At 39.9% G+C, this 23,697-nt stretch overlaps 1 protein-coding gene across 3 annotated transcripts in view; it reads right to left on the bottom strand.

The window, feature by feature from the left end:
• Positions 1-23,697, bottom strand: part of DAAM2 (dishevelled associated activator of morphogenesis 2) — a 199,111-nt gene that overhangs the window by 116,516 nt on the left and 58,898 nt on the right. For 2 of the 3 annotated variants that reach the window (XM_030447860.1, XM_030447859.1), the window contains one exon: positions 133-335. In XM_030447860.1, the coding sequence (XP_030303720.1) occupies positions 133-306 (174 nt within the window). In that variant the 5' untranslated portion in view covers positions 307-335. Of the gene's footprint in view, positions 1-132; positions 336-23,697 lie in introns of those variants that run through there. The other variant, XM_030447861.1, reaches the window with a different exon arrangement.

The following is a 23,697-nucleotide window of genomic DNA, read 5'->3' as shown; positions in this document are numbered from 1 at the left end:
GAAAATAATAAAAATTTTAAAAAAGCTTCAGTGGAAGTTTTCCTCCTATCCCTACTAGTCCCTTTATCCCTCCTTTGAAGGGAGGAGCTCATCCAGCCCCTAAAATATATCAATCTGCTAGCAGAAACTTACCACAAGTTCAGCGAATCTGGCATTGAGCTCCTCTGCTGGTGGGATTGGGACAGAAAACTCGAGGAACTGGAGGGGGTTATTGTCCTTGAGGTTGATTTCAGGGAGCTCACTACCCCCGAAACAACAAAGAAACCCCAAGGCATGACGATTCCTCTTCCGGGGGGCCATGATCATGGTGTATGCTGCTATCTTCTGATCATGTTCTGCAGGAAAAAAAAACAAACAAAACCAACAGACATTAAATGACAAGACTGCTGGATCTGTGGGGCTCTCTGCAGTTACAATGGTTATCACTGATGCAACAGCTAGAAAAGCATAGAAGGATCTGAGACACAAAAGAGTAAAATAAACACTCAAACTAGACAAGTAACTAAGCTTTAATAAGGTATTAACATGCTTTTCTATGGCACTGTAGAGTCATTTTTCCAAAAGTTTCTTAAAAGCTTTTACAAAGTCAATGTGGGATTTCCCAGCAGGTAGATTTAGCAGTAAGGCCCCATGGCAAAGGCTGAATGCTGCCATTGCAGACCAGTATTGGCCTCTCTCTCAGAACTACAATAAAAGAACTGAAGTACCAGAAGCAAAAAACATATATTGTAGAATTTACCCAGAATAAATGGAAGATCTTCTAAAGGTGTACAAACAATAAAGCAATGAAGCAGAAAACAGTTTGCCACACTCTGGAGAGGCAAAACACTTACTTATTCTTTATGGACAGGATGATTGCAGTAGGACCATGTTGTCTATCACATTTTCAAATACATGTTACTAGTTTGGACTTCTTTATGTATCCAGGGGAGAAACAATGCTAATACTTGCTTTCAGATTGACTACTGAGCTACCAATTCCCACCTTGACAGGATCCAGGCTTGAGGGGCTTTGGTATCAAGCGTATACAGGAAAGCAAAAATGTCTGAGGCCTGAAGGCAAAAAAGAGGCCTGAAGGAGGAGCTGGGAAGTGAGTGATTTTACCACCCAACACCCTCTGTGAGCAGCCCATCCAAACAGGAAGTCTCCTGCCAGCAGTTTAAAAAGAGGGATCTGTGCAGTCCACAGAGGGCCACATATTTTGCCCATTTAAGGGACTTGTATTTTGTCAGCTCAGGATCTTATTTGTGTTGTATTTTTTAAGACTCTGCTTTTTCATTTAATCTGCAGAAAAAGCCACATCCTTGGAGAGTAAATAATTAAAGCGTGTTGTGAAGCTCAGCTCCCTGGGCACAGGGCAAAGGAGCGGGGAGGGAGGTGGCAGGTGAAGTGAACCACAGGATGCTGGATGCTGTATCAGCAGCTACACAGCTGAGCTTTGTCAGAGCAGCTGCTGCCCTAACCTTCCCCACAATGCTTTGGTCTGTTTGCTTGCCAGAACAAGGCTGACTTCAGCTCTCATAAAGACTAAGTAGTTGTGCTAGGAAAAGCACCTTTAGGACAGCAGCTGAATAGTGGAACTTAACATACTAACCACAGCCAGAAGCTCTCTATGTGGGCTTTCTGAGTAGAAGTCAGCATGCTTGCTTAAGAAAAAACTAAGCAACAAAACTCCCAAAACAAACCAGCCAGGCCCTCACCCTTGTGGCACTATGTGTTTGGAAGGAATCACCTGCCCTACTCAGTCCTGAGATTAATTTATCTATCACCTTCTCTTATGCACTGCAGAAGCATCAGCTGCAACTCTTACATGTCTGAAAAGAGCCAGCTGGTATCAGGCACTGTCTTCTGGCATGCCCACTTTCCTCTGCTCTCTGTACCAACTCTCTGAGGGGTGGTATATCTCAGCAGGACTCACTAGGGCAGGCTGATGCTACAACACAATGATGTATACAGCAACTTCTGTTTCCTGTCAGCTGTAAAGACTTAACAGATTCAGGTGTTAAAAGATTTCACAAGGGAAGAAGTTGAATTTGTCTACCACATGTCACCTGCTCAGGGACTACCCAAAGTTCAATGTCCTTTATGGTAACCTGGTCACAGATGATGTTGGAACCCCTTAGTTTGACAACATTTTGTTTTAGAAGGAACTAAAAACAGTGAGCCAAATCTGATTTACATACAATATAACTACAAGTGCACCAATTCAGTTGTAACTAAGTTCTGGCCCACTCTCTAGAGGCTTCCTCACCATCCATCAAATGACCACCATTCTCTGGGGCATGGACAATGTATCCTCCTTGAAAAATGTGGCTGAGACACTGAAGCGATAGAACCATAATATCTTCCTTTGTAAGCTCAGGTCAAGATTTTGGTAAGCACTCCTCCAAAAGAGGCACCTTACCAGGAAATAAGAACTCTTTGAATATGCTATGAAAGCTAACATGCCAGTTTCCTTGGTTGGGAAAGATCTTCAAGATAACGGAGTTCAACTGACAAGACCTTAACTGAGCCATATCCACAAGTACTATGTCTGTACGACTCCTAAATACCTCCAGGGATGGTGACTTCACCACTGCCCTGGGCAGTCTGTTCCAATGTCTGATAACCCTTTCAGTGAAATTCTTCTTAACATTCAATCCAAACCTCCCCTGGAACAACTTGAGGCCATTACCTCTTGTCCTATCACTTGGAACTTCATTGAACAGACTGATCCTCACCTCAAGACTGATCCCCAGCTGAACAGTGACCTTGTGTTGCCTCCCCTTTACCAAGCATCGCTCCATTGTACAACTCATACTCTTGACCCTAGTGTTTTCAGACTCCATCTATAAGCAGCATGCAGGAAATTCATACTGACACCGAGACAGTTTTTATATTGCTACAACACTGTAGCTGTAGAGAGGTGAAGCATTTAGATGCTTTTAAAATAAGAACAATTGAGGATTGTTAGAGAGGAATCAAGCACAGATATTTTAGAATTGAATCACTGGATGAATGAATTTTATTTCTACACGGGAGCAGTTTTTCTAAAGATTAAGCCTGCCAGCCAAAGGATGCTCAGGTGTATTTACCTAAGTTGTACTGCTTAGGATTTCATAGAATGAATTACAACTCCTTGATTTTTTTTTCTTTTTTGGTGGACAGTTTTAAGCAAAATAAATATTTTCTAATAACATTTGGATTAATAATATTTTCCTTTTCTTCCTCACCCTTTTGCCTTTTCTTTGTCAAGAATCAAATCTGGGGAAAATACACTTCTATTTTTCTGACTGGTAACTGATGATAAGGCCATCATAAAAATTTATGGAAAAAGTGCAGGTTTTTTATTCTAATATAAGATCTAATGCCTTCTTGCAAGTAAATAACTTCTTGCAAGTAAAGTTATTGCAAAAATGAAACATGTGTGGTTATCTATTTCTATATATGGCTCCAGTGAGAATCAATAAGAAATCTCTCTCTGGAGAAAATTCACCAATAACACACACTCCTTCCCACAGCCCTTCTAAGTTGTACTCTTACTCTTTTGCACAAACACAAACAAATTGCTGTCATTTTCAACAGCAAACTGCACACTCATTCTTCACAGTGATCTCCCTCCTGTTTCCCAGCCTCATCTGTGGTTCACCTCAGGTCAGGAGTCACAGTCTGGAACTTTGCCCAAGGTCTAATTATAACAACGTTCTCTTCCTCTGACAGGCCGTACGTGTTCATTTCTAAACCATTTGGCCCAGTGACCAAACATAATTAAGCTAATACAGTTTTTCCAAGTTTTATCAGAAGGTTTAGACACATGGGATGTGATACATGCTAACTGCACAACAGAATCCTCACTCAATTGCAGGTTCTAAAATCCATCTCACACTTTTCTTCTTTCTCATCTCAGAAATTTTTACTTTCATGCAAACATATCCTAAATAAGCAACATTTCACAGTGAGACACCTGAAGCAACTGCTGTGCCAGCAGCTCTCTTGTGCAGAAGAGTTGATTCTCAGTTTTATCTCTCTGTCCTGTCCTTCACAAATGTGAACAGCAAGAGCACGACTTTAACTGAAGTAGAGAAAACTATTTGTGTATTGTCACCTTCAGAAAAACACATGAAAGGGGGAGAACTCCAAGACACACAGTCCTGCAAAACCAGTTTGCAACATAAGGCAGTATTAATGGAAAGCAGTGTTGTGCTTACTTTCAGCACTGAATCTCACTGATCCTCACCAGACACACAGGGTTGAGGGATGTAGCCACAGCTTTCATCTCAGAGGTAAGTATGGGACTAAACATATGAAGCAGAACCACACTGGTTTATGCTAAGAGGAGGTGAAACAAAGTAAACCATTTCCATTTCCCCATAAATCTCTATCCTTCTCTATTGCTGTATAAAACATAAATGTACTGTATTATCACAGTAGAAAGAAACCTGAATTTGGACTAGTTTGAAACAGCCAAATCCAAGTTAAATCTCTGCATTATTCAACTATTAAATAATAAACCACCATAACTTCATAGTATTATAAAAATTATCTTCATTGTCACTTGCTAAGGATGAAATGGAGAAAATAAGCACCATGCTCAAAACAGTAAAAGATACATATACAGGGTTAAACTTAAGAGATCTGTTTTATCTTGTCTTCAGTGACCTGGACCACACTGCTTCTCCAGTACAAAGATGGTGAAATGATGAGCTCACAGTATATTCCAGTTACCATGGGAAGATTACATGTATGCTATATGTAACAACAGATCCAATATAAGACAATTGCAGCATGGGAGATGGGGAAAAAGAAGAGGTAAGCAATCCATTTGATGCATCTCTATTGCTAACCCAACTCCTTTGGTTTGGATTTGTCACCATAATAAGGAGATTCCTGGTCTGCAGGGCACCAAACAGCAATAAAATAACCAGCTGTTTAAAATCCACAAGGCTAAAATCTTTCTTTCTGGAAGGCTTCTTCCAGATAGAAGAAGGACAGGAAGGCACCAGACCCACAACGGATCCACAAATCACAGAAAAGAAAATCCTGGAAACAGAGCAGGACCTTGTGCAGCAATGGCCACTCAGTCTGGGCAAGCCATGGCAGCCCACACTTAATAGTTCCATTACAGAAGAGAGCTCAGCTTGGAATACACTGTGTATTTTGAAGAAAGTTCATGGATTTTTTCCTCCCACAATACATTAAAACAAGGTGCAGACCTTGAGGTGGTATAAAGACACACAAACCAGCCCAGGCACTCAGCTTCAGTCTTGTTTACCCACCATTCCAACAATACTGAGAAGATTAAGAGATGCAAAGCATCCCAAGGAACTAAAGATTGTCTCCTGCTATATACATAGTATTATCTACTATTAACATTTTATTTAATTTTTCATTTATTTGCCTAGGATATGTATTCTGAAATAAGAGAAGAGACAAGGGCTATTTGCAGACTGTCAGTTGTAACTACATGTATGAATCTTCTTAATGCAACGTGTCTGTCAAAAACCTGTCTATTTCTAACACTTTAATGATGCTCAGGATATGCTGGATGACTAATGACCACTAATGTTAGGCTGTTAATGCCTGCAAATCCAATAACTCTCACCTCATAACAGCTTATCAACACAAAAAAAGCTAAAGAACTCTAAGAAGCAACTGCCTTCTGAACTATTAACCTGCAGCACTTTCTCTGTTTTCACCTGGGAATGAGGGAAAAGAAAAAACAACCCAAAAAACAACCTACAAAACCACAAACAAAACCCAAAACCAAACAATCTAAGAAAACAGAAAATGTATGTTCCTCCCAATCCATTTATCTATCCAAACAGATAAAACAATTTTTGTTTTATCATAGAAAATCATAGAAAGAACAATTGAAATGAAGATTCAAAACATAAAGTGGAAAGAGCAGCCAAGCACCTGGAGTCAGTACTGTAACTCTGGCTACTAATAATTTGCTATTTCTTTACACCTTTTCTTCCACCTTTTAATCAAGTACAGATCAATACATTTTTATACTGGAGCTGACTGACCAATCCATTCATTCTTTTACCTCCTACAAAGTTACTTTATTTTCACAAAAGTCCTAATTTAGTATGACTCTGACTCCAAGCAAAAATTTGGCAAGCCAAAAATAATTTGTCCTCTTAGACACCAAAAGATGAGTCTTAATTATAAGCTTGCATCTCATTTAGATGCAAGTAAACTACACAATTTAGCATTTCTGATTGATGATCTTGCAGCTCCCACTACAAAAAAACCCAATAAAATTCATGTTTTTATCTGGAATACCAATATCCTTCATCTCCTCAGTGTCTAAGCATACAAAATATTTGGCTAAAAGAAAAGACAGAGATGTCCTACTGAACAGCATTTTTGGAGGCAGGAGTACATTTTGCTTGGGCTTATTGTACAACAGCTTCTAGTAATCACTTCATTTACCTCAAACTGCAAAAGAAAAAAAATTTTTTTTAAACACATTTATTAGAGAGAAAAAAACCCTTCATCAGAGACACCTACTAGATGACACAATCTGTAAAGCCTCACTACACTTCATGGTTTGTTTGGGGTTTTTTGTATTATACTCCACCGGTATAATTCTTTTTTTGTGCTATTGCACTTCATTGCCCCAGCCATGGCTTTAGGTTCTCTAGGTAGGTTCTTAGTTAACTGCTTAAATCAGGTATTGTACATTGCTGAGTAGACTTATGGTACCAGACAACAGTAATATAAAGTAGGTAAGCAAAAAGTAATTGCCCAGCTGAAATCTGGCCAGGACATGATGGTTCACACCCCAGTAATGATGCTGCTGTAAAGCATTTAGCAATGTCCACAAATCTAGAATGGATAAATGTATGTTTTTGAAAGAATGGAATTTATGCAATAATTTCCTCTACCTCAGCAGTAGCTTCACTTGATGGGTTGTTATGTCATTGTTCTTCACGTTACTGAGATTGTAAGAGCCTGTAGGAAATATGCTATATAAAAATAAATATGGCCAAAGAATCCCACAAACCCCTCAGGTGTCAACCCAAGACCAGTCATAGCAGAGAATAATACCATTCAGTAGTAAATCTTTCCAAACATTTTCTACAATCCCCAGATTTTATTCTTGAAAGAATAAAGGTGCTAACAATCTTATTTTTAGGACTTGCCAAGCATACACTGTAATCTCAGGGCCATGAATTCAGGACAAGACTACAATCCAAATTGTGCCTGTGCTACCCAACAGAGTGAGTCTGAGCTGCCTTTTCTGCAAACTATGGATCTAGACAGCAGGGCTCAGGTTAGACTATTAATTTTCTTTTCTTTCTTCTGGTGGTGGGTGCAACCCTGTGAGTCAGTTTCACAGGAACGAGTGACTTGGAAGATAGAGTGTGAGATAAATCCTTCATTCAGTATAAGAATTCATAGACAGAAGATGAAACAGATCACAATGACATCAGTCAAGTAGATACACAGATAGACAGACAGAATCAGAACACTGCTCCTTCAGTTGCAATAAAAAGTACTACTTTCCTCTACAGGAAGATGAAGTTCCCTGTCTTTCACAGGTCTTTTGGTATGAAATGCCTTTAATGTCATTGGTCTGAAAACTGCCCTAATCAGCAATGTCTGTCAGTTCTAGACACAAGACCAGCTCCCAGAGGTGAGACATCCACACTCCAGAGCCAAGTCTTTGATCACTTCAAGAAAGAAGCCAAGAATACAGCGAGCTCTCGGACAGCTGTTCCACTCAACTCTCTCCACCAAATGACCAGGAATACTGATAAGGCAGACTGCTACTAAAGCTTGGTCTAGGGAGCTGAAATCTCTGCAATATTTCTATTGGAGTTTAGATACAAGGGACGTCAATCCAGAGTTTCCCAGTAGCATTAAGAACTGCTACCTTCAGAAGAATGAACTCATAAAGCCCCATTACTAAGAGCATCCCTGTCTTGTTTGAGTCATTGTAAATTTTCCATTCTGTCATTGCCCAATTATTTCCAGACATGATGTAACTATTTTGCCAGGGGATTTGGGAGTCAAAATGTTGCTGTTGCTGTGATCCTCATCCTGGGTGCCTGAATTTTCCAGACAAAATAAGCTGCTGAGGGCATTAAAGTGCCTCTGATGAGAGAGAATTAATCTGTAAGAACTGGGATCATGCTCCAAGAAAAACAAACAGATGGTAAAGGTCCAATTACATCTTCCCAAACTCTAGCTCATTTTCATGTGAAATGTTGTTTTCTTACTCAGACAATTAGTAGAAGAATGTTTCATTTGTGGTCCTCTGTCATAATAGCATACAAAAATTGATTTCTATTCTAACACTGGGTTCAGGGCCATTACAGGCCACTAATGCTCAACTTGACTGGAAATATACCTTGTTTATAATTGCTGCAATTAGCAACAGATGTAGGTGTACAAGTGCTTTCTTTACTATTGACAGGCTATTACTATTACCTGCAGTGCTAAAATTTTCCTCAAGTTCTCCCACTGGAAAACACAAGTCAGTCTTTATAGCAAATGGATATAACTGGGGAAAAATCCAACACAGACAACATTTGAACTTCTATGTGTTTTTCATGGATGGTGCTAAACCTCTTAAAAAGTAGTGTTCCTCAATGTTACCTGGGAAAATCATGTTCCAGGATGCAGACCAGCCAATGTCCTGCTCAGTAGCCCAGCTGAAGCACAGTATAGTTCTACACATTCCTGCAAATCTGGAGAGGAGTGGCCAAGTTTCCAGGCATAAAAGGACCCAGGGGTGCTGGTCAACCCCCTGCTGAATATGACCCAGCCCTTGTGAGGCCTCACCTCATATACTGTGTTGAGTTCTGGATCCCTAACTACAAGAGAGACATTGAGCTGCTGGAGTGTATCCAGAGAAGAGCAACCAAGCTGGTGAAGGGTCTAAAGAAGAAGTCCTATGAGGAGAGGCTGAGGGAATTGGGAATGTTCAGTCTGGGCAAGAGGAGGCTGAGGGGAGACCTTACTGCTCTCTACAATTATCTGAAAGGAGGCTGTAGGGAGGTGGGTGCTGGGCTCTTCTCTCAAGTAAATAATGATAGGACTAGAGGAAATGGCCTCAAGTTGCATCTGGAAAGCTTTAGACTAGATAGTAGAAAGAATTTCTTCACTGAAAGAGTAGGTTTGCACTGCAACAGGCTGCCCAGGAAGGTAGCAGTCACCATCCTGGAGGTATTAAAAAATCATATGGACATGGCACTTCAAGACATGCTTTAGTGGGCATGCTGGGTTTTTTCTGGATTGAAGGTTGGACTTAGTGATCTTAGAGATCTTTTCAAACCATGAAAATTCTGTGATTCTGTGAAATAGTACAGATGGTGGCTCTCAGTCCAGTTCCATATACTGAAAAGCCACTGATAGCAATGTTACCACTAAATGGAAGAAACCATCAGTAAATGAATCACAAAGGGAACAAGTCTTGGGATTTTGATGCTCTGTCCATCATTGGGATGGTTTCCATGGGTCAAGGCACAGACAGGGTCAAAGTGCTGTTGAGTTTATATACCTACTTTTGAAGCTACTCAGATTCCAGAGCTGTGAACTTGGCACCAAAAATAAATTCGTTCTAGAAAATGGAGTTAAGAAAAGGTCACATGCAGCATTTTATTCCAGCATTTTTATTTTTGTTCAACATTCTGACAAGGATACACTGGGTTCAGTGCCCTGAAACCTCAACATTACGCAAGTAGGCTTGAACTCCAAGCCAACAGCTTGGTGAAATTGTTGAACTTTTAACCTAACGTGTCTTCATGAAGAATGGATATTTGGAGAGTTTTGCACAAGGATTTTGGGTTGTTTTATGTGTGTATTTTTAAGTGGCATCCAGATAAAATATATTTTCTGGCTGCTGTAATATTTACAGGAGGAGACTTAACACCAACACTGAAAGGTGGTTTTAGAGCTGTAATTTACTGCTTTAGGTTTGGGGGATGTTAAGTGTTTAAAGACATTGCAGTGAATAATATCATGTACATTTATGTTGCATTCCACACAGCTGATGCTTTAAGTGACACAGGTAATGATCCATCCTAAGAGTCTGAAAAGAAACTGCTACCTAACACCAGCTGCCTTCATTGCATGGTCAGTCGGGAGCTTTGGCCAACACCAGCATATTGCTAATAGTGCAGTAAAAGGAGGGACAGGGAGAACACCTCTCAAAATAAACAAATGTGAGGATGTTGTCCACAAAAGCAATGCATATCTATGTGGTCTAGAGCATACAGGATGTAGTGTCTGTGCCAATAACTACCAACTCTATTCTCCTGCCTTCTCTGGGCTGTCAACAGCAAGTCTGAGTTTCTCACAGCAAGAGGTCGTGTCCTCTCACATTGAGGCCCTTTACTGGTTGATGATTAAGAAAAGTTTCAACGCAGAAGTACATCTAGGGAAGAGTCCCTAGAACTGTAACTGACCAAAACACTGTTCTTTCCCAAGAACAGGACACTTGCTTAAATGTATGCTCAAATAACCCCAAAAACTGCAAAGAAGCTGCACACAGCGGATGTTTGGGTAGTCACCTCTGAACTTCTGAGTACCTACAGCAAGTCAATAGCCTGCTGATGACACAAGTTCTTTCAGCTTCTGAATCCCAGCTACTTGTGTCTTGTTACAAACATTTAAGTGAACTCCAAAGAAAAACAGACTGCAGCATAAGGTTTCCTCAGTTCCCCCTATAGCTGCACATTACAAGGGGAAATAACAAACCAAACAAAAAGTGAAAACCAAAACAAAATAACAAAAAACGTAACCCTCCTTCTAAACAGTCTGTTTATCTGAGTACACAGCCCCTAGTAAAGATTCAAAGAGAAGGTCGATTGTATATGAACAGAACAGAAGTCTACCCTCTGTTAGAGAAGCAGTTTCATCTTTATCCCCTTAGGACTGCAAATATTATCATTATTATATCCAGTGATATATGTCTTTGCAAAACATGTGAACTGCTTGTCTCTAGTTCTGTACAGCACTGATTTGACAGATTGTACAGGGTTTTATATGATTCCTAACCCACTTCAGTTTGTTCTATCTCACCCTTTGAAATCATATTTAAAACTCATTTCGACATATTTTTATTTCTTGCATGTTATATCTTAAATTATGGATGGAATACATACAAAGAAAGACAGCAAACAGCTATACATTTTCTCCTACTACAAGTTCAGGTCTTAGCTCTGCTGCTCTGGTCAGGCAGTTAAACACATTTTATGCAAGAATATCTCTTGTGCAAAAGAGACTGAAATTGCTGTTACACCTTTTTTTCTACCTGCTGTAGAGAAGACCCAGCAAACCAGTACCAAAATCTTTCCAGTAATAAGCAGTAGCAGTAGCATTTGACTGTGTCTCTGACCAGAAACTCAACCTGAAAAAGGAAGCACTCTCCATTTTCTCAAAACACTTTGCACCTTTCTCCTAGCAAAATAAATGGGAACTGCAGTATGTCAGAAGCTCTGAAATATCAAGCTCAACTATTAATTTGGACTAAAAGACAAATCCAAGATGAAATATATCATATGTAACCCAACAATTTGCAGGCAAGTTTCAAGCCAATCACTAATTTTTAACTACTGGCACTTGGACCAGTAAATATGAGATGAAAATGGCACTAACACTACTGAATCCTCGTGTTTATCCCTCTTCCATAGCAATCCATATTATATCATCCACCACACTACAGTGGTGCCTTGCAAGCTTTAAAACAGATAAAATTGTATAGATTAGTGCCTCCATCTCCAAATCTTTGCAAAGAAGATCAACTAGCAGATGTGTAATGTAAACACTAAGTCCACATCACTGAGACACTCTTCAGGGTGACCTCTTCCCTAGTGCTTCTTCTGTCCACACCCTAACATCAGTCAAATGCAGCCTGCAAGAAGCATGGCTACTGCCCAAGAAATGTTCTTAGTGCTAAGTTTATAGTGTTAGCAGCTATTAATCACAGAAAACTCAACCGGGATAAGCCCAGAATTAAACAAATTAAGCGATTCAAGTCTAGAGGGGACTTGGTATGGGAAGTAGTTTTCAGGAACGTCATTTTGTTTCCAAGAAAAAGACAGTTCTTTAGAACGGAGCGAGTCGACAAGGTCTCAGAATATCCTGTTCATGCTGAGATATCAAACACAGGCAAAAATTTTCTACATTTTTAAGAGGTCATGCATGATAAAGAAACAATTCATCTCCTACAGGGTCTACTAATAGCAACACTAACTCTTCAACTCTTCTTAATTCCCAGAGCATGTTTCATATCCATATTAATACTTCAGGACATATTTCCAGCATCTACTGGAATATTGCTATAATAAGAGTTTCTCTCAATTTAAATTGCAATAGTTCATAACAAACTGTTCCCAATCGTCAAATTCCAGAATTATGACCATCAAGTCACCTGTTTCCCAAAAAGCTGGTCACAGAAGAAGTGCCTTCCAAATAAGAGATTTTCACAGTACCTCCATGCAAAGGAGGACGAAACATAATTTTGCCCCAGTGGGAAAAAAATCCAATCAAACCAACCAACAACAACAACTACAAAAAAACCCAAAAAACCCACAACCAACCAAACAAAAAACCAACCAAACAAAAATCCCACCCAAGAGCCAAAACTTGAGTACTGGGCCTGGACCACCTGGAGAAGCAGTTTTGTCTATTTCATTTAATAGAGAGAAACCAACACCTGAAAATGAGATCTCTCTGTCCCTTCTAACCAACTATTCTGGGGAAAAACAAAACAAAACAAAAAAAACAAAACAAAAAAGCAAAAACAAACTAATTAAAAATAACCCACATTAGTCTAAGTTGGAAGAATTGTCTTTATGGACTAGAATTTGAGCTTGAGATACTAAATAACTGAATAGATGGAAACCACCTATGATGGGAAAATGGAGCAAAGGGCCAGAGGAAAGATCAGTTCTCTAGCTGGAGGGATGCTGAGCTCTGAGGGAGTACAATAGTAAGCCTAGTGCTGTGGAAGGACCTCGGTCTGGAGGTGATGTCAGTGGGTCAACTGGCCAATAGTTCACACAAGAAAATAAATGTATGGCTTTGAATTCTGTTCCTCACATATTTAGGCTGAGGTACTCCTCAGGAAATCTTTCTTATCAGATACTAAGCATTTTATATTCTGTAAACAAGTTACTCCAGACCTTTTCCAGGCAATCACTATAAAAGTATATGTATGCAAAATAAGATGGAAAAGAAAAAGATTTACAAAAAAATAAAATAATAAAATATAAAGAAAAAAAGCTCATTTTATGCTTCTCTTCAGAAAGATATTGAAAGGAATACTCAAAATTCTGTTAACCATATCAAAGCAGTAATTTCGGTGTGAATGTAGTACTGGAATGTGTTTACAGAGACTTTACAGGAGCCTTGTAATTTTTAGATGACTGAAAAATGTACATTCCCTATACAGTTTCCTCTCTATAACAGACTCCTATTAATTTCAATGGAAGCATGTAAACTTGTAAAACAAGAGACCAACTCTTCCAAACAGAAAACTCAGACTCAGTTAATTTCTGGTGAAATGTTCCTTGCTGGATTTGTGCCAGGTGGGCACCTGAGATTTTTTTTTTTAGGCCCCAAAATATTTCATTTTCTCCAAAGGCCTTTTGTGCTGATTTTAGCAAAGTCAAAGCAGTGCATCCAAGTCATCATTTCCTGACTCCTGAGAAATGTATTCCAAGTCATACATAAACTTCATTAGGAGTCAGTATGAATGTCTCTTTTTAACTTCGTTCATTCATGTAATTTCTATGATTAAAAAAGGGAAAGAAAACCTGATGCTGCTAGAAGCTGAGTTGATAGAGAAGCTTTCTTCTTTTAATAACTGAGATTTAAAATGAATGGTTAGATTGAAAATAAAGCACCTTTTTATTTGGGCTGAAAACCTGTTTTCTCCACTTCAAAAAGTGGGCAGCACAGAGAGGCAGAAAGTTAAATCTAAATTGGAGGTAACACCTCACACTGAAACAAGAAAGCATACATGTAGGTGCTTAGTGTTGCACAGCCCTCTTGCCAGGCTGGATGTACTTGAAAAAGGTTTAATTTTCAACATTAATCCTAACTCTGGGAAAGTCTTTCACTACTGATTCAGAAAAGCAACATATGCCACGTGTCAGTAATAGTTTTCTACACCAGCTACACTTCCACAATTCTCCTTAAGCTTTCTTTGCCCAGGAATTCTCTTCTATGTTGCTTATAGCATAAGCAGCTTGCCTCAAATCAGAAAGTGAGGGTTGAATTGTCATTGCTTCTGACACCTCTAAGTAGAAGCTGCTCATATGCTGTGCAGAAAGCCAAAGCTTCCCTATCTCTCTGGAAGTTGAGCAGAGCCTCTGGACCTTCACCAGCCAGTGCCAGAGAGCAGAGCTGTACATCATGGACTGCACTGCAACAACCTTCATCTTTCTCCATCTACCACTACCACCAGCAAAAACACAGATGTAGTTTGCTCAGTCTCTCCTCATCCATAGATTCTCCAGGGGACAGAATCACATGGAGAAGCAGCAGATAAGCAGCAGTCACTGTGGAGAGGATAACTAATACAAGACATACTGAGGGAAGTGACTTCAGATACACTTTTTCTCCTGTGGACTGAAGAACTTGTAATGTGCCAGTGTTCTACATGCTTCTTGGTTGGTTTCAAAGCGATGTTTTATGTTCTTTTCTTACTTTCAGTTGCAGAGTCTCTTCGCCAGGCACAGCTTTGGAGACCATCAAACAAAACGTTTCTCAGTTGCCTACCACTTCTGAAACAACACCATGGAAATCGGCTAATGCCAGAACACTGACACTCAAGAGATGCTTAACAACCACATGCACTGTTCAGCATCAGCCATCCACAAATAGCACATGTACACACACTACACCCAAGGCACTGTCAGAGAGTTGGTGAGTAGTAAAACAATGTCCTCCTGTTCTGCTGGAGGACAGGCTCCCACCAATAACTTGTGAATAAACATGCTAAAAATGGATAACAGGTTTGGCTGGTAGAATGCACACTTTAAGTTCAGCTATTGAAGTAAGACTCCAAATTCTAAGCTTCTTTCACTGTTTAGGGCATGTATACCTCTTTTTCAAGGCAAGGTGCTCCTACACAGTAAATGTTCTCAGGTGCACAGAACCAAACACACACACCCTAACTAAAAGAGAAAACCAGGCAATTTTCATGCAAGTCTTCCTTCCCTATGTGAAAACAATGAAACAGACTCAGTCCAGACTTTGGACCCTTTTTCAGATTCCACTGACTGACACTGTAGAAAACACTCCACCCTAGTTTAAGCTCTCTGTTTCCTCTAGGTAAAGCAAAAGTAAAATGATTTGCAACCCATCTCAGAAATAATCTGCTAGAAGAAATTCCCTTCTGACAGCTTTATGAAGAGCACAGGTTTTTGCAACACTTCTTCCTATCTTCTTCCAGCAAAGGAAAAATTTCAGTAAGGAAATGTAAAGATGGTGGGTCTGAAACAAGGCTATGCTATGGTCTATATACGTATGTATGTGTGTATGTGTGTGTATATATATATATATAAATAGATAAAATTTCCTTCTCTTCATTCCCGCCACTAGACAGACCCAAAAGCACATAATGTTTTGATAAACACACCAAAAGTAGATGGGGACGTAAGTATGAAAACATGTACAGTAAGTTTATTTTATGCCACTTTGGTTTATGGCTCTCCTCCAGCCTTTTGGATGGGCAGCCATACCAGGGTCACAGTGCTAAAATTTTCCTTAAACACGTCCCACTTGAAGGTCCAGGCTTCTGTTTTTTGTCTCTTTACCGCCTGCATCCTAAAACTCCTAAAAAAAATAAAAAGTAAAAAAAAATTTATCCAGTGCAGAAAAGAATAATGATGTGTATGTACATTCTCCTGTCATGAGTCCTCTCTTAGCTTAGCCATGCTACACTACATTTTCCCCACCTTCCTTCAGCAATTCAGTTTTCCAAGCACTATGTAGGGAGTGGATCTGTAGAAAGCTGCAATGTTGACTACCTGCTTTGGCACATCAGAAGCAAAAATTGGTGGGAATGCAGCTTGAGAGTTTGCAGCAAGCTCAGCAGAATAGCTGAAACATCTTGGTGCCCTCAAAGCCTGAGTGAGATGAGACAAAGTTCAGTTTTCCATCAAGTATTACATCCTATGATATCTTCACACACAAATAGGCACACAAGGCTCCAGTGACCCATTTTATGCTTCAATCCATATTTTTTCATGAAGAAAGCATTAGTATCCCTAATCACACATTTCATACTGTCCATCTCTGAAAGCCAGAAAAAGGCAAAAGCCCACTTTATTTTTCAAGGCAGTAGAGTCTGATCTATATAAAAAATATAAAAGGTAAAAACGGATAAAGGGAAGATGAAAATTAAAATAATGCCTTCAACCTCACTGAGAAAATTTGTCTTTCTCAAGGAATGGTGCCTCTTTCATGCCCTTTTAAAGGGAGTTCTCTTTCTTTGCAAACACAGTACTGTAAAACTAAAAGCAAACAATCTTCAGATTAACAATAAGGACCTGACATTTTCTTTAAGAGGCAGACCAAACAATTATTGGAGCAGGTAGCAATGAGGTAGACATGAGCAACTTTCATTCAGAAGCTGATAAACAAGTTCTGAGCAACTAGCAGAGAGAAAAAAGAGAAAGAAAAGCATGAAATTACAAGTGAAAATATCCCTTGTAAGAAAAAGGTTTGGCTTTAGCCTGCAAGGGAGATTGAAGAGGATACTTAGAAGCAACACATAATACCAAGAATCTTCCCCAGAGAAGGCCCAACTTCTGGGCTCAGAAGCCACGTAGCAAAAACTTTCTATGGTCAAGAGTCAAAAGGCACCACAGACCTCATGGAGATGAGGAAAGTACTAGGGTGCAGTTCACTGGCTGGATGCAACACTGTGTCCTCCTTGATTCCTGCTGCCATTCTTGAGATAAGTCTGGGCTACTCAGGTAGCTGGCTCTTAAGAAAATATTGCAATACTGATATCACCAGTTGAGGTTTTAAGGGGCCTCTAGAGATTGTGTAGTCCAACCTCTCTGCTCAAGCAGGGTCAGCTAGAGCAGTTGCCCAGGACCATGTCCATTTGGGTTTTGAGCATTTCCAAGGATGCAGCCACAATATCTCTGGGAAACTTGTGTTAGTGTTCAACCACCCTCACAGTGAAAAAGTTTCTTGTGTTCAGATGGAATACCCTGTGCTTCCATTAATTCTCATTGCCTCTTGTCCTGCTACTTTGTCCAGTGAATAGAGTGCACCTTTCTTGTGTGAATTTCTTAGAAGTCCTTTTACCAGCAAGGCCCTTGCTCTATGTAAGTGTTTAGAGCACTTCTGTGTACAGACCTAGATTGGATATGAGACAAAAGAATAGTGCAGAAATTATCAAGCTAATGTCTGCTAATCACAGACAAAAACAAGCTGCAGAACAAAGATCCATGCATTGAAGAGGTATGTTAGAAATAAAAGCAGTACATGTGCCCATAAATCAAACTCACTATGGGTTCTCACACCACAAAAATTCACAAACATGCTGTCATTCAGCCAAAAAAAATTCCCTTGTTTGCAGAAAGTGAGTCTTCACAGATTATTACTTCACTGTATTAGGAATCTGCTCCATCCTTTCTCAGAACCAAAAGGTGGGGTTCCAAAGACAATTTAATATAAACAGAAGTAGCCTTAAAGAAAAGTTCCTGAGGGCTCATGCTTATCAAACTTTGTTAATGACAAAGCTGTAATTAACATTATAATCTGTCATTCCCCACTGGATTTAATAAACAGTCATAGGCTAAAAGAAAAGCTCTTCATTGGTACTGCTTATTATGCTACTGTTTCCAGGTTCTAGTACCATCCAGAGCAAGACACTGTCCCTGCATTAGCACAGGCAGTGAAAATGACAAATATATTGTACTTGTAGGTCTACTGGTTCCCATACCAGGTAAGATGAAACCATTGCTATTACACTGGCTTGCTCCAAGACATGCTGAGACTATGGTGTCATTACTGCCTGGGAAAAAGTCTTTGTAACTGAAGATGATCCAAACTAAAAAAAAAAATAAAATAAAACAAACAAACAAAAAACATAAAAGAAACAAACAAATAAAAAAAACAACTTGGGTTTTTAAACTTCTCCAGAAGTTTAGGCCATTGCAGAATTGTTCTCCTTGTATGCCTCAGCCGCTTGCACTGTACTCCGGGGATGTTTGACCACTGATTTCTGTGGGAACAGGATAGGATTTTAGCCACAGGAGGACTGCTAACCACTAGCATCTAGTATTTGCCCTTCAGAAGCTTTTCACGGCAAATGCTTAGAAAGTAGCTGAATTCAGTTTTTAAGTAAAACCCCAGAAAAACCCTTTCCCAGAGGTCAAGACCTTTTCCCTGAGGTCTGGGTACAAGCCTTCTAGCAGGACTTCTCCTGGGCCTTTTGTTTAGAAAATAAGGAATTTGAATGATTTCCTGCTCAGCAGCATGTAGGTCCCCAAACATTTGACAGTTTATGTACAAGGGACTGCACCCACAGAAACCTGGACAGTGAGACCATGATGTTGAAAACCACAGCTCTCCATCTTGTGCTTCTTTCTAAGTTCTCTTGCCTGTGGCTCCCCCAGAGTGCACCATGACCTGCACATGTCCCCTCAACCAGGTCTGAAGGGAAAGGCTATCCAGTCCCACACCAATGCACCTGTGCTGTAGATAAAGCTACTGCCCATGGGATCCATTCACCAAATAATCACGTATCAAGTGAGTGCACAATTGGCCTTGACTTGCCACCCTCCTGCAATGCAAGCACTATCTGTCAAATGTTTCAAACAGAGCCTTTGGGTGATGTGTTTTTTCACAACCATTTCAAAATCAGAAGGACTTCCCCTGAAGACATCTTGGTGTTTATCTCTAAAGACATAAAAGACAGAGAAAACCCAAAAGCAACCTTGACATTTCAGGTTATCATAAACCAGAACTATGTGCAACCCTGTGCCAGAAAAACAATGTAACCCCCAAGGACTCAGGTGTTCTCTCTCTCCAGAGAGTCCTTTTCTGGGATTGCTCTCCTCAGGACACTCTCCTCCTAGACTGCATCCAGGAGATGCTGTGAGTAAGAGTCTTTCCAGAAAACTTGCCCAATCTCCCTTGGGCCCAGGCCTGTCCCATGGAACAGCTGAGCTCATCCAGCCATGTCCAATTTGCGGCCTTGTGGAATTAGGCCCTGAAGAGTAAGAAGGATTTTGTATAACAGTTCTAAAGGCTTACCTGAAACAATGCCTGCAAAGACAGGTTAGCCTGACCTCTCCAACTTGTATACAGCCCTTCAGGGCATTCATTCAAAACAGGGATTAATTGAAGAGAACATCTCAATTAGTTGATGCTTTTTCTGTTCAACTGCATGCCATAAAAGGAACATTTTACTATTTAGAGGAAATGCAGGAAATCCTTTCTCTAAATGCACTGATCTTATCAGTCTGCTCTGCACCCTACCCTTTTTCACCACTGTCACAAGAGGAGGGTTATACATATAGCCTGCAAACTTCTAAGGAGTTTGTCTTTTGCAATCACAAAGCTAGCCAGCTTCTATTTCAGTGCAAAACAGGAGACAAATTTAAAAAAAAAAAAAACGAAAACAAACAAAAATCAAAAGAACCCGAGCAGCTTATTATTGAACAGAACTGGTCAAAAGAAGAAAAAATCCTTGAAAAAGAAAAAAAATCATTTGGAAAAGAAGCAAACCATTTTAGTGTTGGGAACCTTACTGATGCCTTTTGAGATTTTTTTAAGTAAAAGAAAAAATAAAGACATTTTCCCTTTCACCAATATCTTTTCCCATTCTATTGAACCCAAAAGAAAGAAATAAAGAAAATAACTTGGAAAAACCTATCAACATTGATCACATACCATTCAGGAGCATTAAAAAAATGAAGAAGGAAATAGCTCCAAATAAATAAATGTTTCTGGTGTGATTTAGCACAAATTTTGAAATATCTGTCTCTCAGAAGAATGTGAAAACATTTGGGAAACTCCATATTTTCTTAAAAAATAGGCATTTCTGAGAAGAGAGTTTTTCATGGGAAAAGTGTAATGGAAAAACTTTCATGAGACATATTGAGCTCTTTCGAAAGTCTAACCACCAGTGTCAGGAAGGGAGATGAACACTAAGACCTATACTGTCTTCTCAGAATAGTCACTCAAACAGCCAAGTGATTATCCTCTCCAACTTCAACACCTGTAGGCTATTACCAGCTCCAGTCCTTCAGCAACAACAATCACTTAGCTGCTAGTTTGGCAAGGAATATGGAGTTCCACTTCACTCCTGGGCTGCCTCACCCCCTCTGGAAAGGCAGCATAGCACAACTGCAGGACAGAGAATAAAGACAACTCACTGGGATTGCTGCCTTGTGCCATAAAATACAAGGGAAAAAGCAACAGTGGACCTTCAAGGGACTTGCTAGACAATCATGTGAAGCATGGATTGCAACTCAACCATCAAGGATCTCTTATTTTGCTGAGCAATTTTCAATGGTGCAATTCTTGGGGAAAAAAATACATTAAGAAATCAGAAGTAGAAGTAGATATGAACACCTAACATCAATCATTGCCGTAAGGACAGCAGAGCAGGAATGTCCAGCTGTGTCTACAATTTGATATCCTCCCTTTTACATCTGCTCAAACTTTCTCACTACTCAGTTCCCATTTAAAAACCAAGCAAAGCAAAAAAGAAACTTGCCACAATTTTAAGACACACATGGAAAGTACTGACTCTTGGACCATAGAAAGCTAAGTGGCACTGTGCACTGATGAGAAGGTAGAAGTAATGCAGGGGGGCATTTCCATGTGTTAGCTGGGCAACAAGTGAATAAAGGCTGGAAGCATGAAGGATGTGAAAGAAGACAGTGTAAAATTGGTCTTGGGTTTATTTCACTTCCACTGGCCTCAGTGAGACTTCTACTCACAAATCTGATAGACAGTCTTATGAACTATAAAGCTGAAAGTGTTGTACCAATCAACTAGTCTGACCTCATGCATTGCACAGGCCACAGGATTGCCATAAATTAATTCCTGCTTGAAGTAGAATATAACTTTTCAAGAGGCATCTCATTTGATTTAAAGATTTCCGGCAGTAGAAAATCCACCACAACCCTCAGTAAACTGTCTCTCACTTTAGAAATCTGCACTTCATCTGCCAAGTTTCAATTCCCAGAGCTTGGGCTCTGACTTACTTTTCATAGACTGAGGAATGCTATCACCAAATGTTCTCTGTATAGCTAATTATAAATGGTGATCAAAAAGTCACCTTTTAAGCAGGGTAAGCTTTTGAGTCTCATCCATCAGTAGCTTGGATTAATCAATGTTAAATTCTGTAACCTCCCATTAATTATCTCTGCAGCAGTCTGTCACATGTGCAATGGTACATGGAAAAGAGCTACCCTTTGCATCAAAAGTTACTCAGTTTTAAAAAAGAAGTAATTATGTTTCATGGCAACCTGGCAAGGCATAAGGGTATCACAGTACAGGTATGAAGAAAAAAACCCAACCAAACAAACAAAACAAAAAAAACCCCAAACCCAACAGCCCACCTTGGAATCTCTCTGGACTTTAGAGCAAGTTTTTTGATCTATTTGCATGCAACTGAAAGTAATAACAGAAAAGTCTTGGGATCTGCATAATAGTATCCTTCCTGATTATTTTGAGGCATAGAAAACATACCAAGCAAAGGAAACTATTAGTTAGGATTGCACCCACAGCAGGCCCACTCACAGATTCTTATTCTTTAGCAGCTTCAGAGGTGCTTGGCAAGACCATTTTCAGCAGCCTACTGAGGCTTTACTATCAATCTGATTTCTAAGAACTAAGTAGTCGACAAATTCTCTTAGTTCCAGTTGTAAGCCAGTCCCACAAATTCCAGTCTGCTAATGTAAACACCATTAAAAAAAATACCAAAACCCTAAAAAACCCCAACAACTTTAAAAACAAAATATTTGAAAGTCAGATTCTCTTCTTTACTAGCTGCCAAGAGCAGAGCTCAGGGCTCTGTGCTTCTCAAGTTGATGAAATCATTAACACCTACAGCAGTGTCAGGAATGTAACTCTGCCCTCAGGACTTGGTAAGTAGTAAGAACCCCGTGTCAGTTTCACCTTTAAAAACCTGTTCCAAGTAATAAATTTCCAGTTTCAGATCTGGAAGGAAACCCATCCCGAGCAAGATAGTAGGGGTACAATTCAGAGTACTTTGTTCAAAGGTATCAAAACTGGCAACCATGCCAGCAAGATGCCTGTGCCTACCATAAAATTACAGCCCACTGCAAAATGCATCCAGGAGACTCGTGTGAGAGTTACCACAAAAAAATAGCACACAACACTCACAGCACAGAAAACTTGATTCATTTTCTCTTTAGCCAGTCCTTTTATTGCTATACACCAGACCAAGACTTAGGGAGACCTTGTGTGGCAGCATCAGGCAGCAGCCAGCCAGAGTCAGTGTGAATTACAGGGTCTGTATGCATTTAGCAACTTGGATAAAGGACCCTCTTTACATTCATTACAACACATTTCTTTCTTTGCTACTACAAGGGGTACTATAAAGGAGGCATAAGCAGCTACTCCATGGAAGAGTCGAGGTCTTCTAGTAGGATAAATGTGGGCTGCAAACCTCTTTCCAGCAATGAGTCTTAAGAGCCTCGTGGCACGTGGCACCAGCTTTGTCACAGTTCACCTCCCTCCTCATCAAGCACAGTGCAACAGGCACTCTGCAAGTTGTACATCTCTTTCCATTTCTGGGAAGTGGGGGCCATAACTATTCAATACTGTCCTTATGCCATTAATTTAGTTAGGTCTGCCCAAGAGAAGCACAGCTGGCTTTCTAGTGCATCAAACCACTTAAACCAACACTTCCCTGAATATGCTACCTCCCATCACCTCCCTCTGGGCTTTAGGGCTGGAGCAAGAGATGGTGCATGGTCTCTTCTGTGCTCCTTCCATGTTCCTCAGCTGAATTCACTCGTGTTAAAAGGCAGCATGGGGGAAAATAAATACCACAGTGATAGGCTGCCATTTGTTCTGTATACATTTAAAGCTCAAGGCAAAATCTCTTTATATCTTACATTCCTTTAGGATGGGATGTTCAGAGCATCCTAACAGGCCAAATGTCCTGCAAGCTGCTGTGTCTATTGAAGCACTTCTTTTGACATAGGTGTTGTATTTTGGTCCTCCCCACAAGCATACATCAGATACCCTTCCTGAAAACACCCCTTGTCACAAGTGGCCCAGTGCCCTGTTGGTACCATACACCAATTCTCCTGTAAAATTCACTTCCTTGTGTCCTACCAATAGCCCAAAATTCTCAGTCATTTCCTGTCCCTTGGATTAGCATCCAAAGATGTCCTGTTTACATTTCAGGACTGTGGTGGAAATAAACACCATAATGTCAGGACATTCCATCAGCAGGATTCCAGGGCAACCATGCTGGGCTAAAAGCAGGATGCTGAACCAAGTAAGGCCTGACTTTTTGTTTTATCTTCTTTCCTCTTCCTTATACTTCCATTACCCAACCAAAATAGCAGCAAAAAGCTTCAGTCGTGAGTCAGTCCATGCAAGCAATGAACACATTGGAAAGGTCTTTACAATCACGAAATTACTAAATCAAAAGAAGTTGCAAGCAAGGAAAAAAGCACAAGTAAGGAAAGGGTGCTGAATCACAAAAAAAAAAAAAAAAAGATTTTATTTCTGTAGTAAACA

This window comes from Calypte anna, chromosome 3, assembly GCF_003957555.1.
Source record: "Calypte anna isolate BGI_N300 chromosome 3, bCalAnn1_v1.p, whole genome shotgun sequence".
Classification (NCBI taxonomy): Eukaryota; Metazoa; Chordata; class Aves; order Apodiformes; family Trochilidae; genus Calypte; species Calypte anna.
This window is presented reverse-complemented; position numbering and strand designations above follow the sequence as displayed.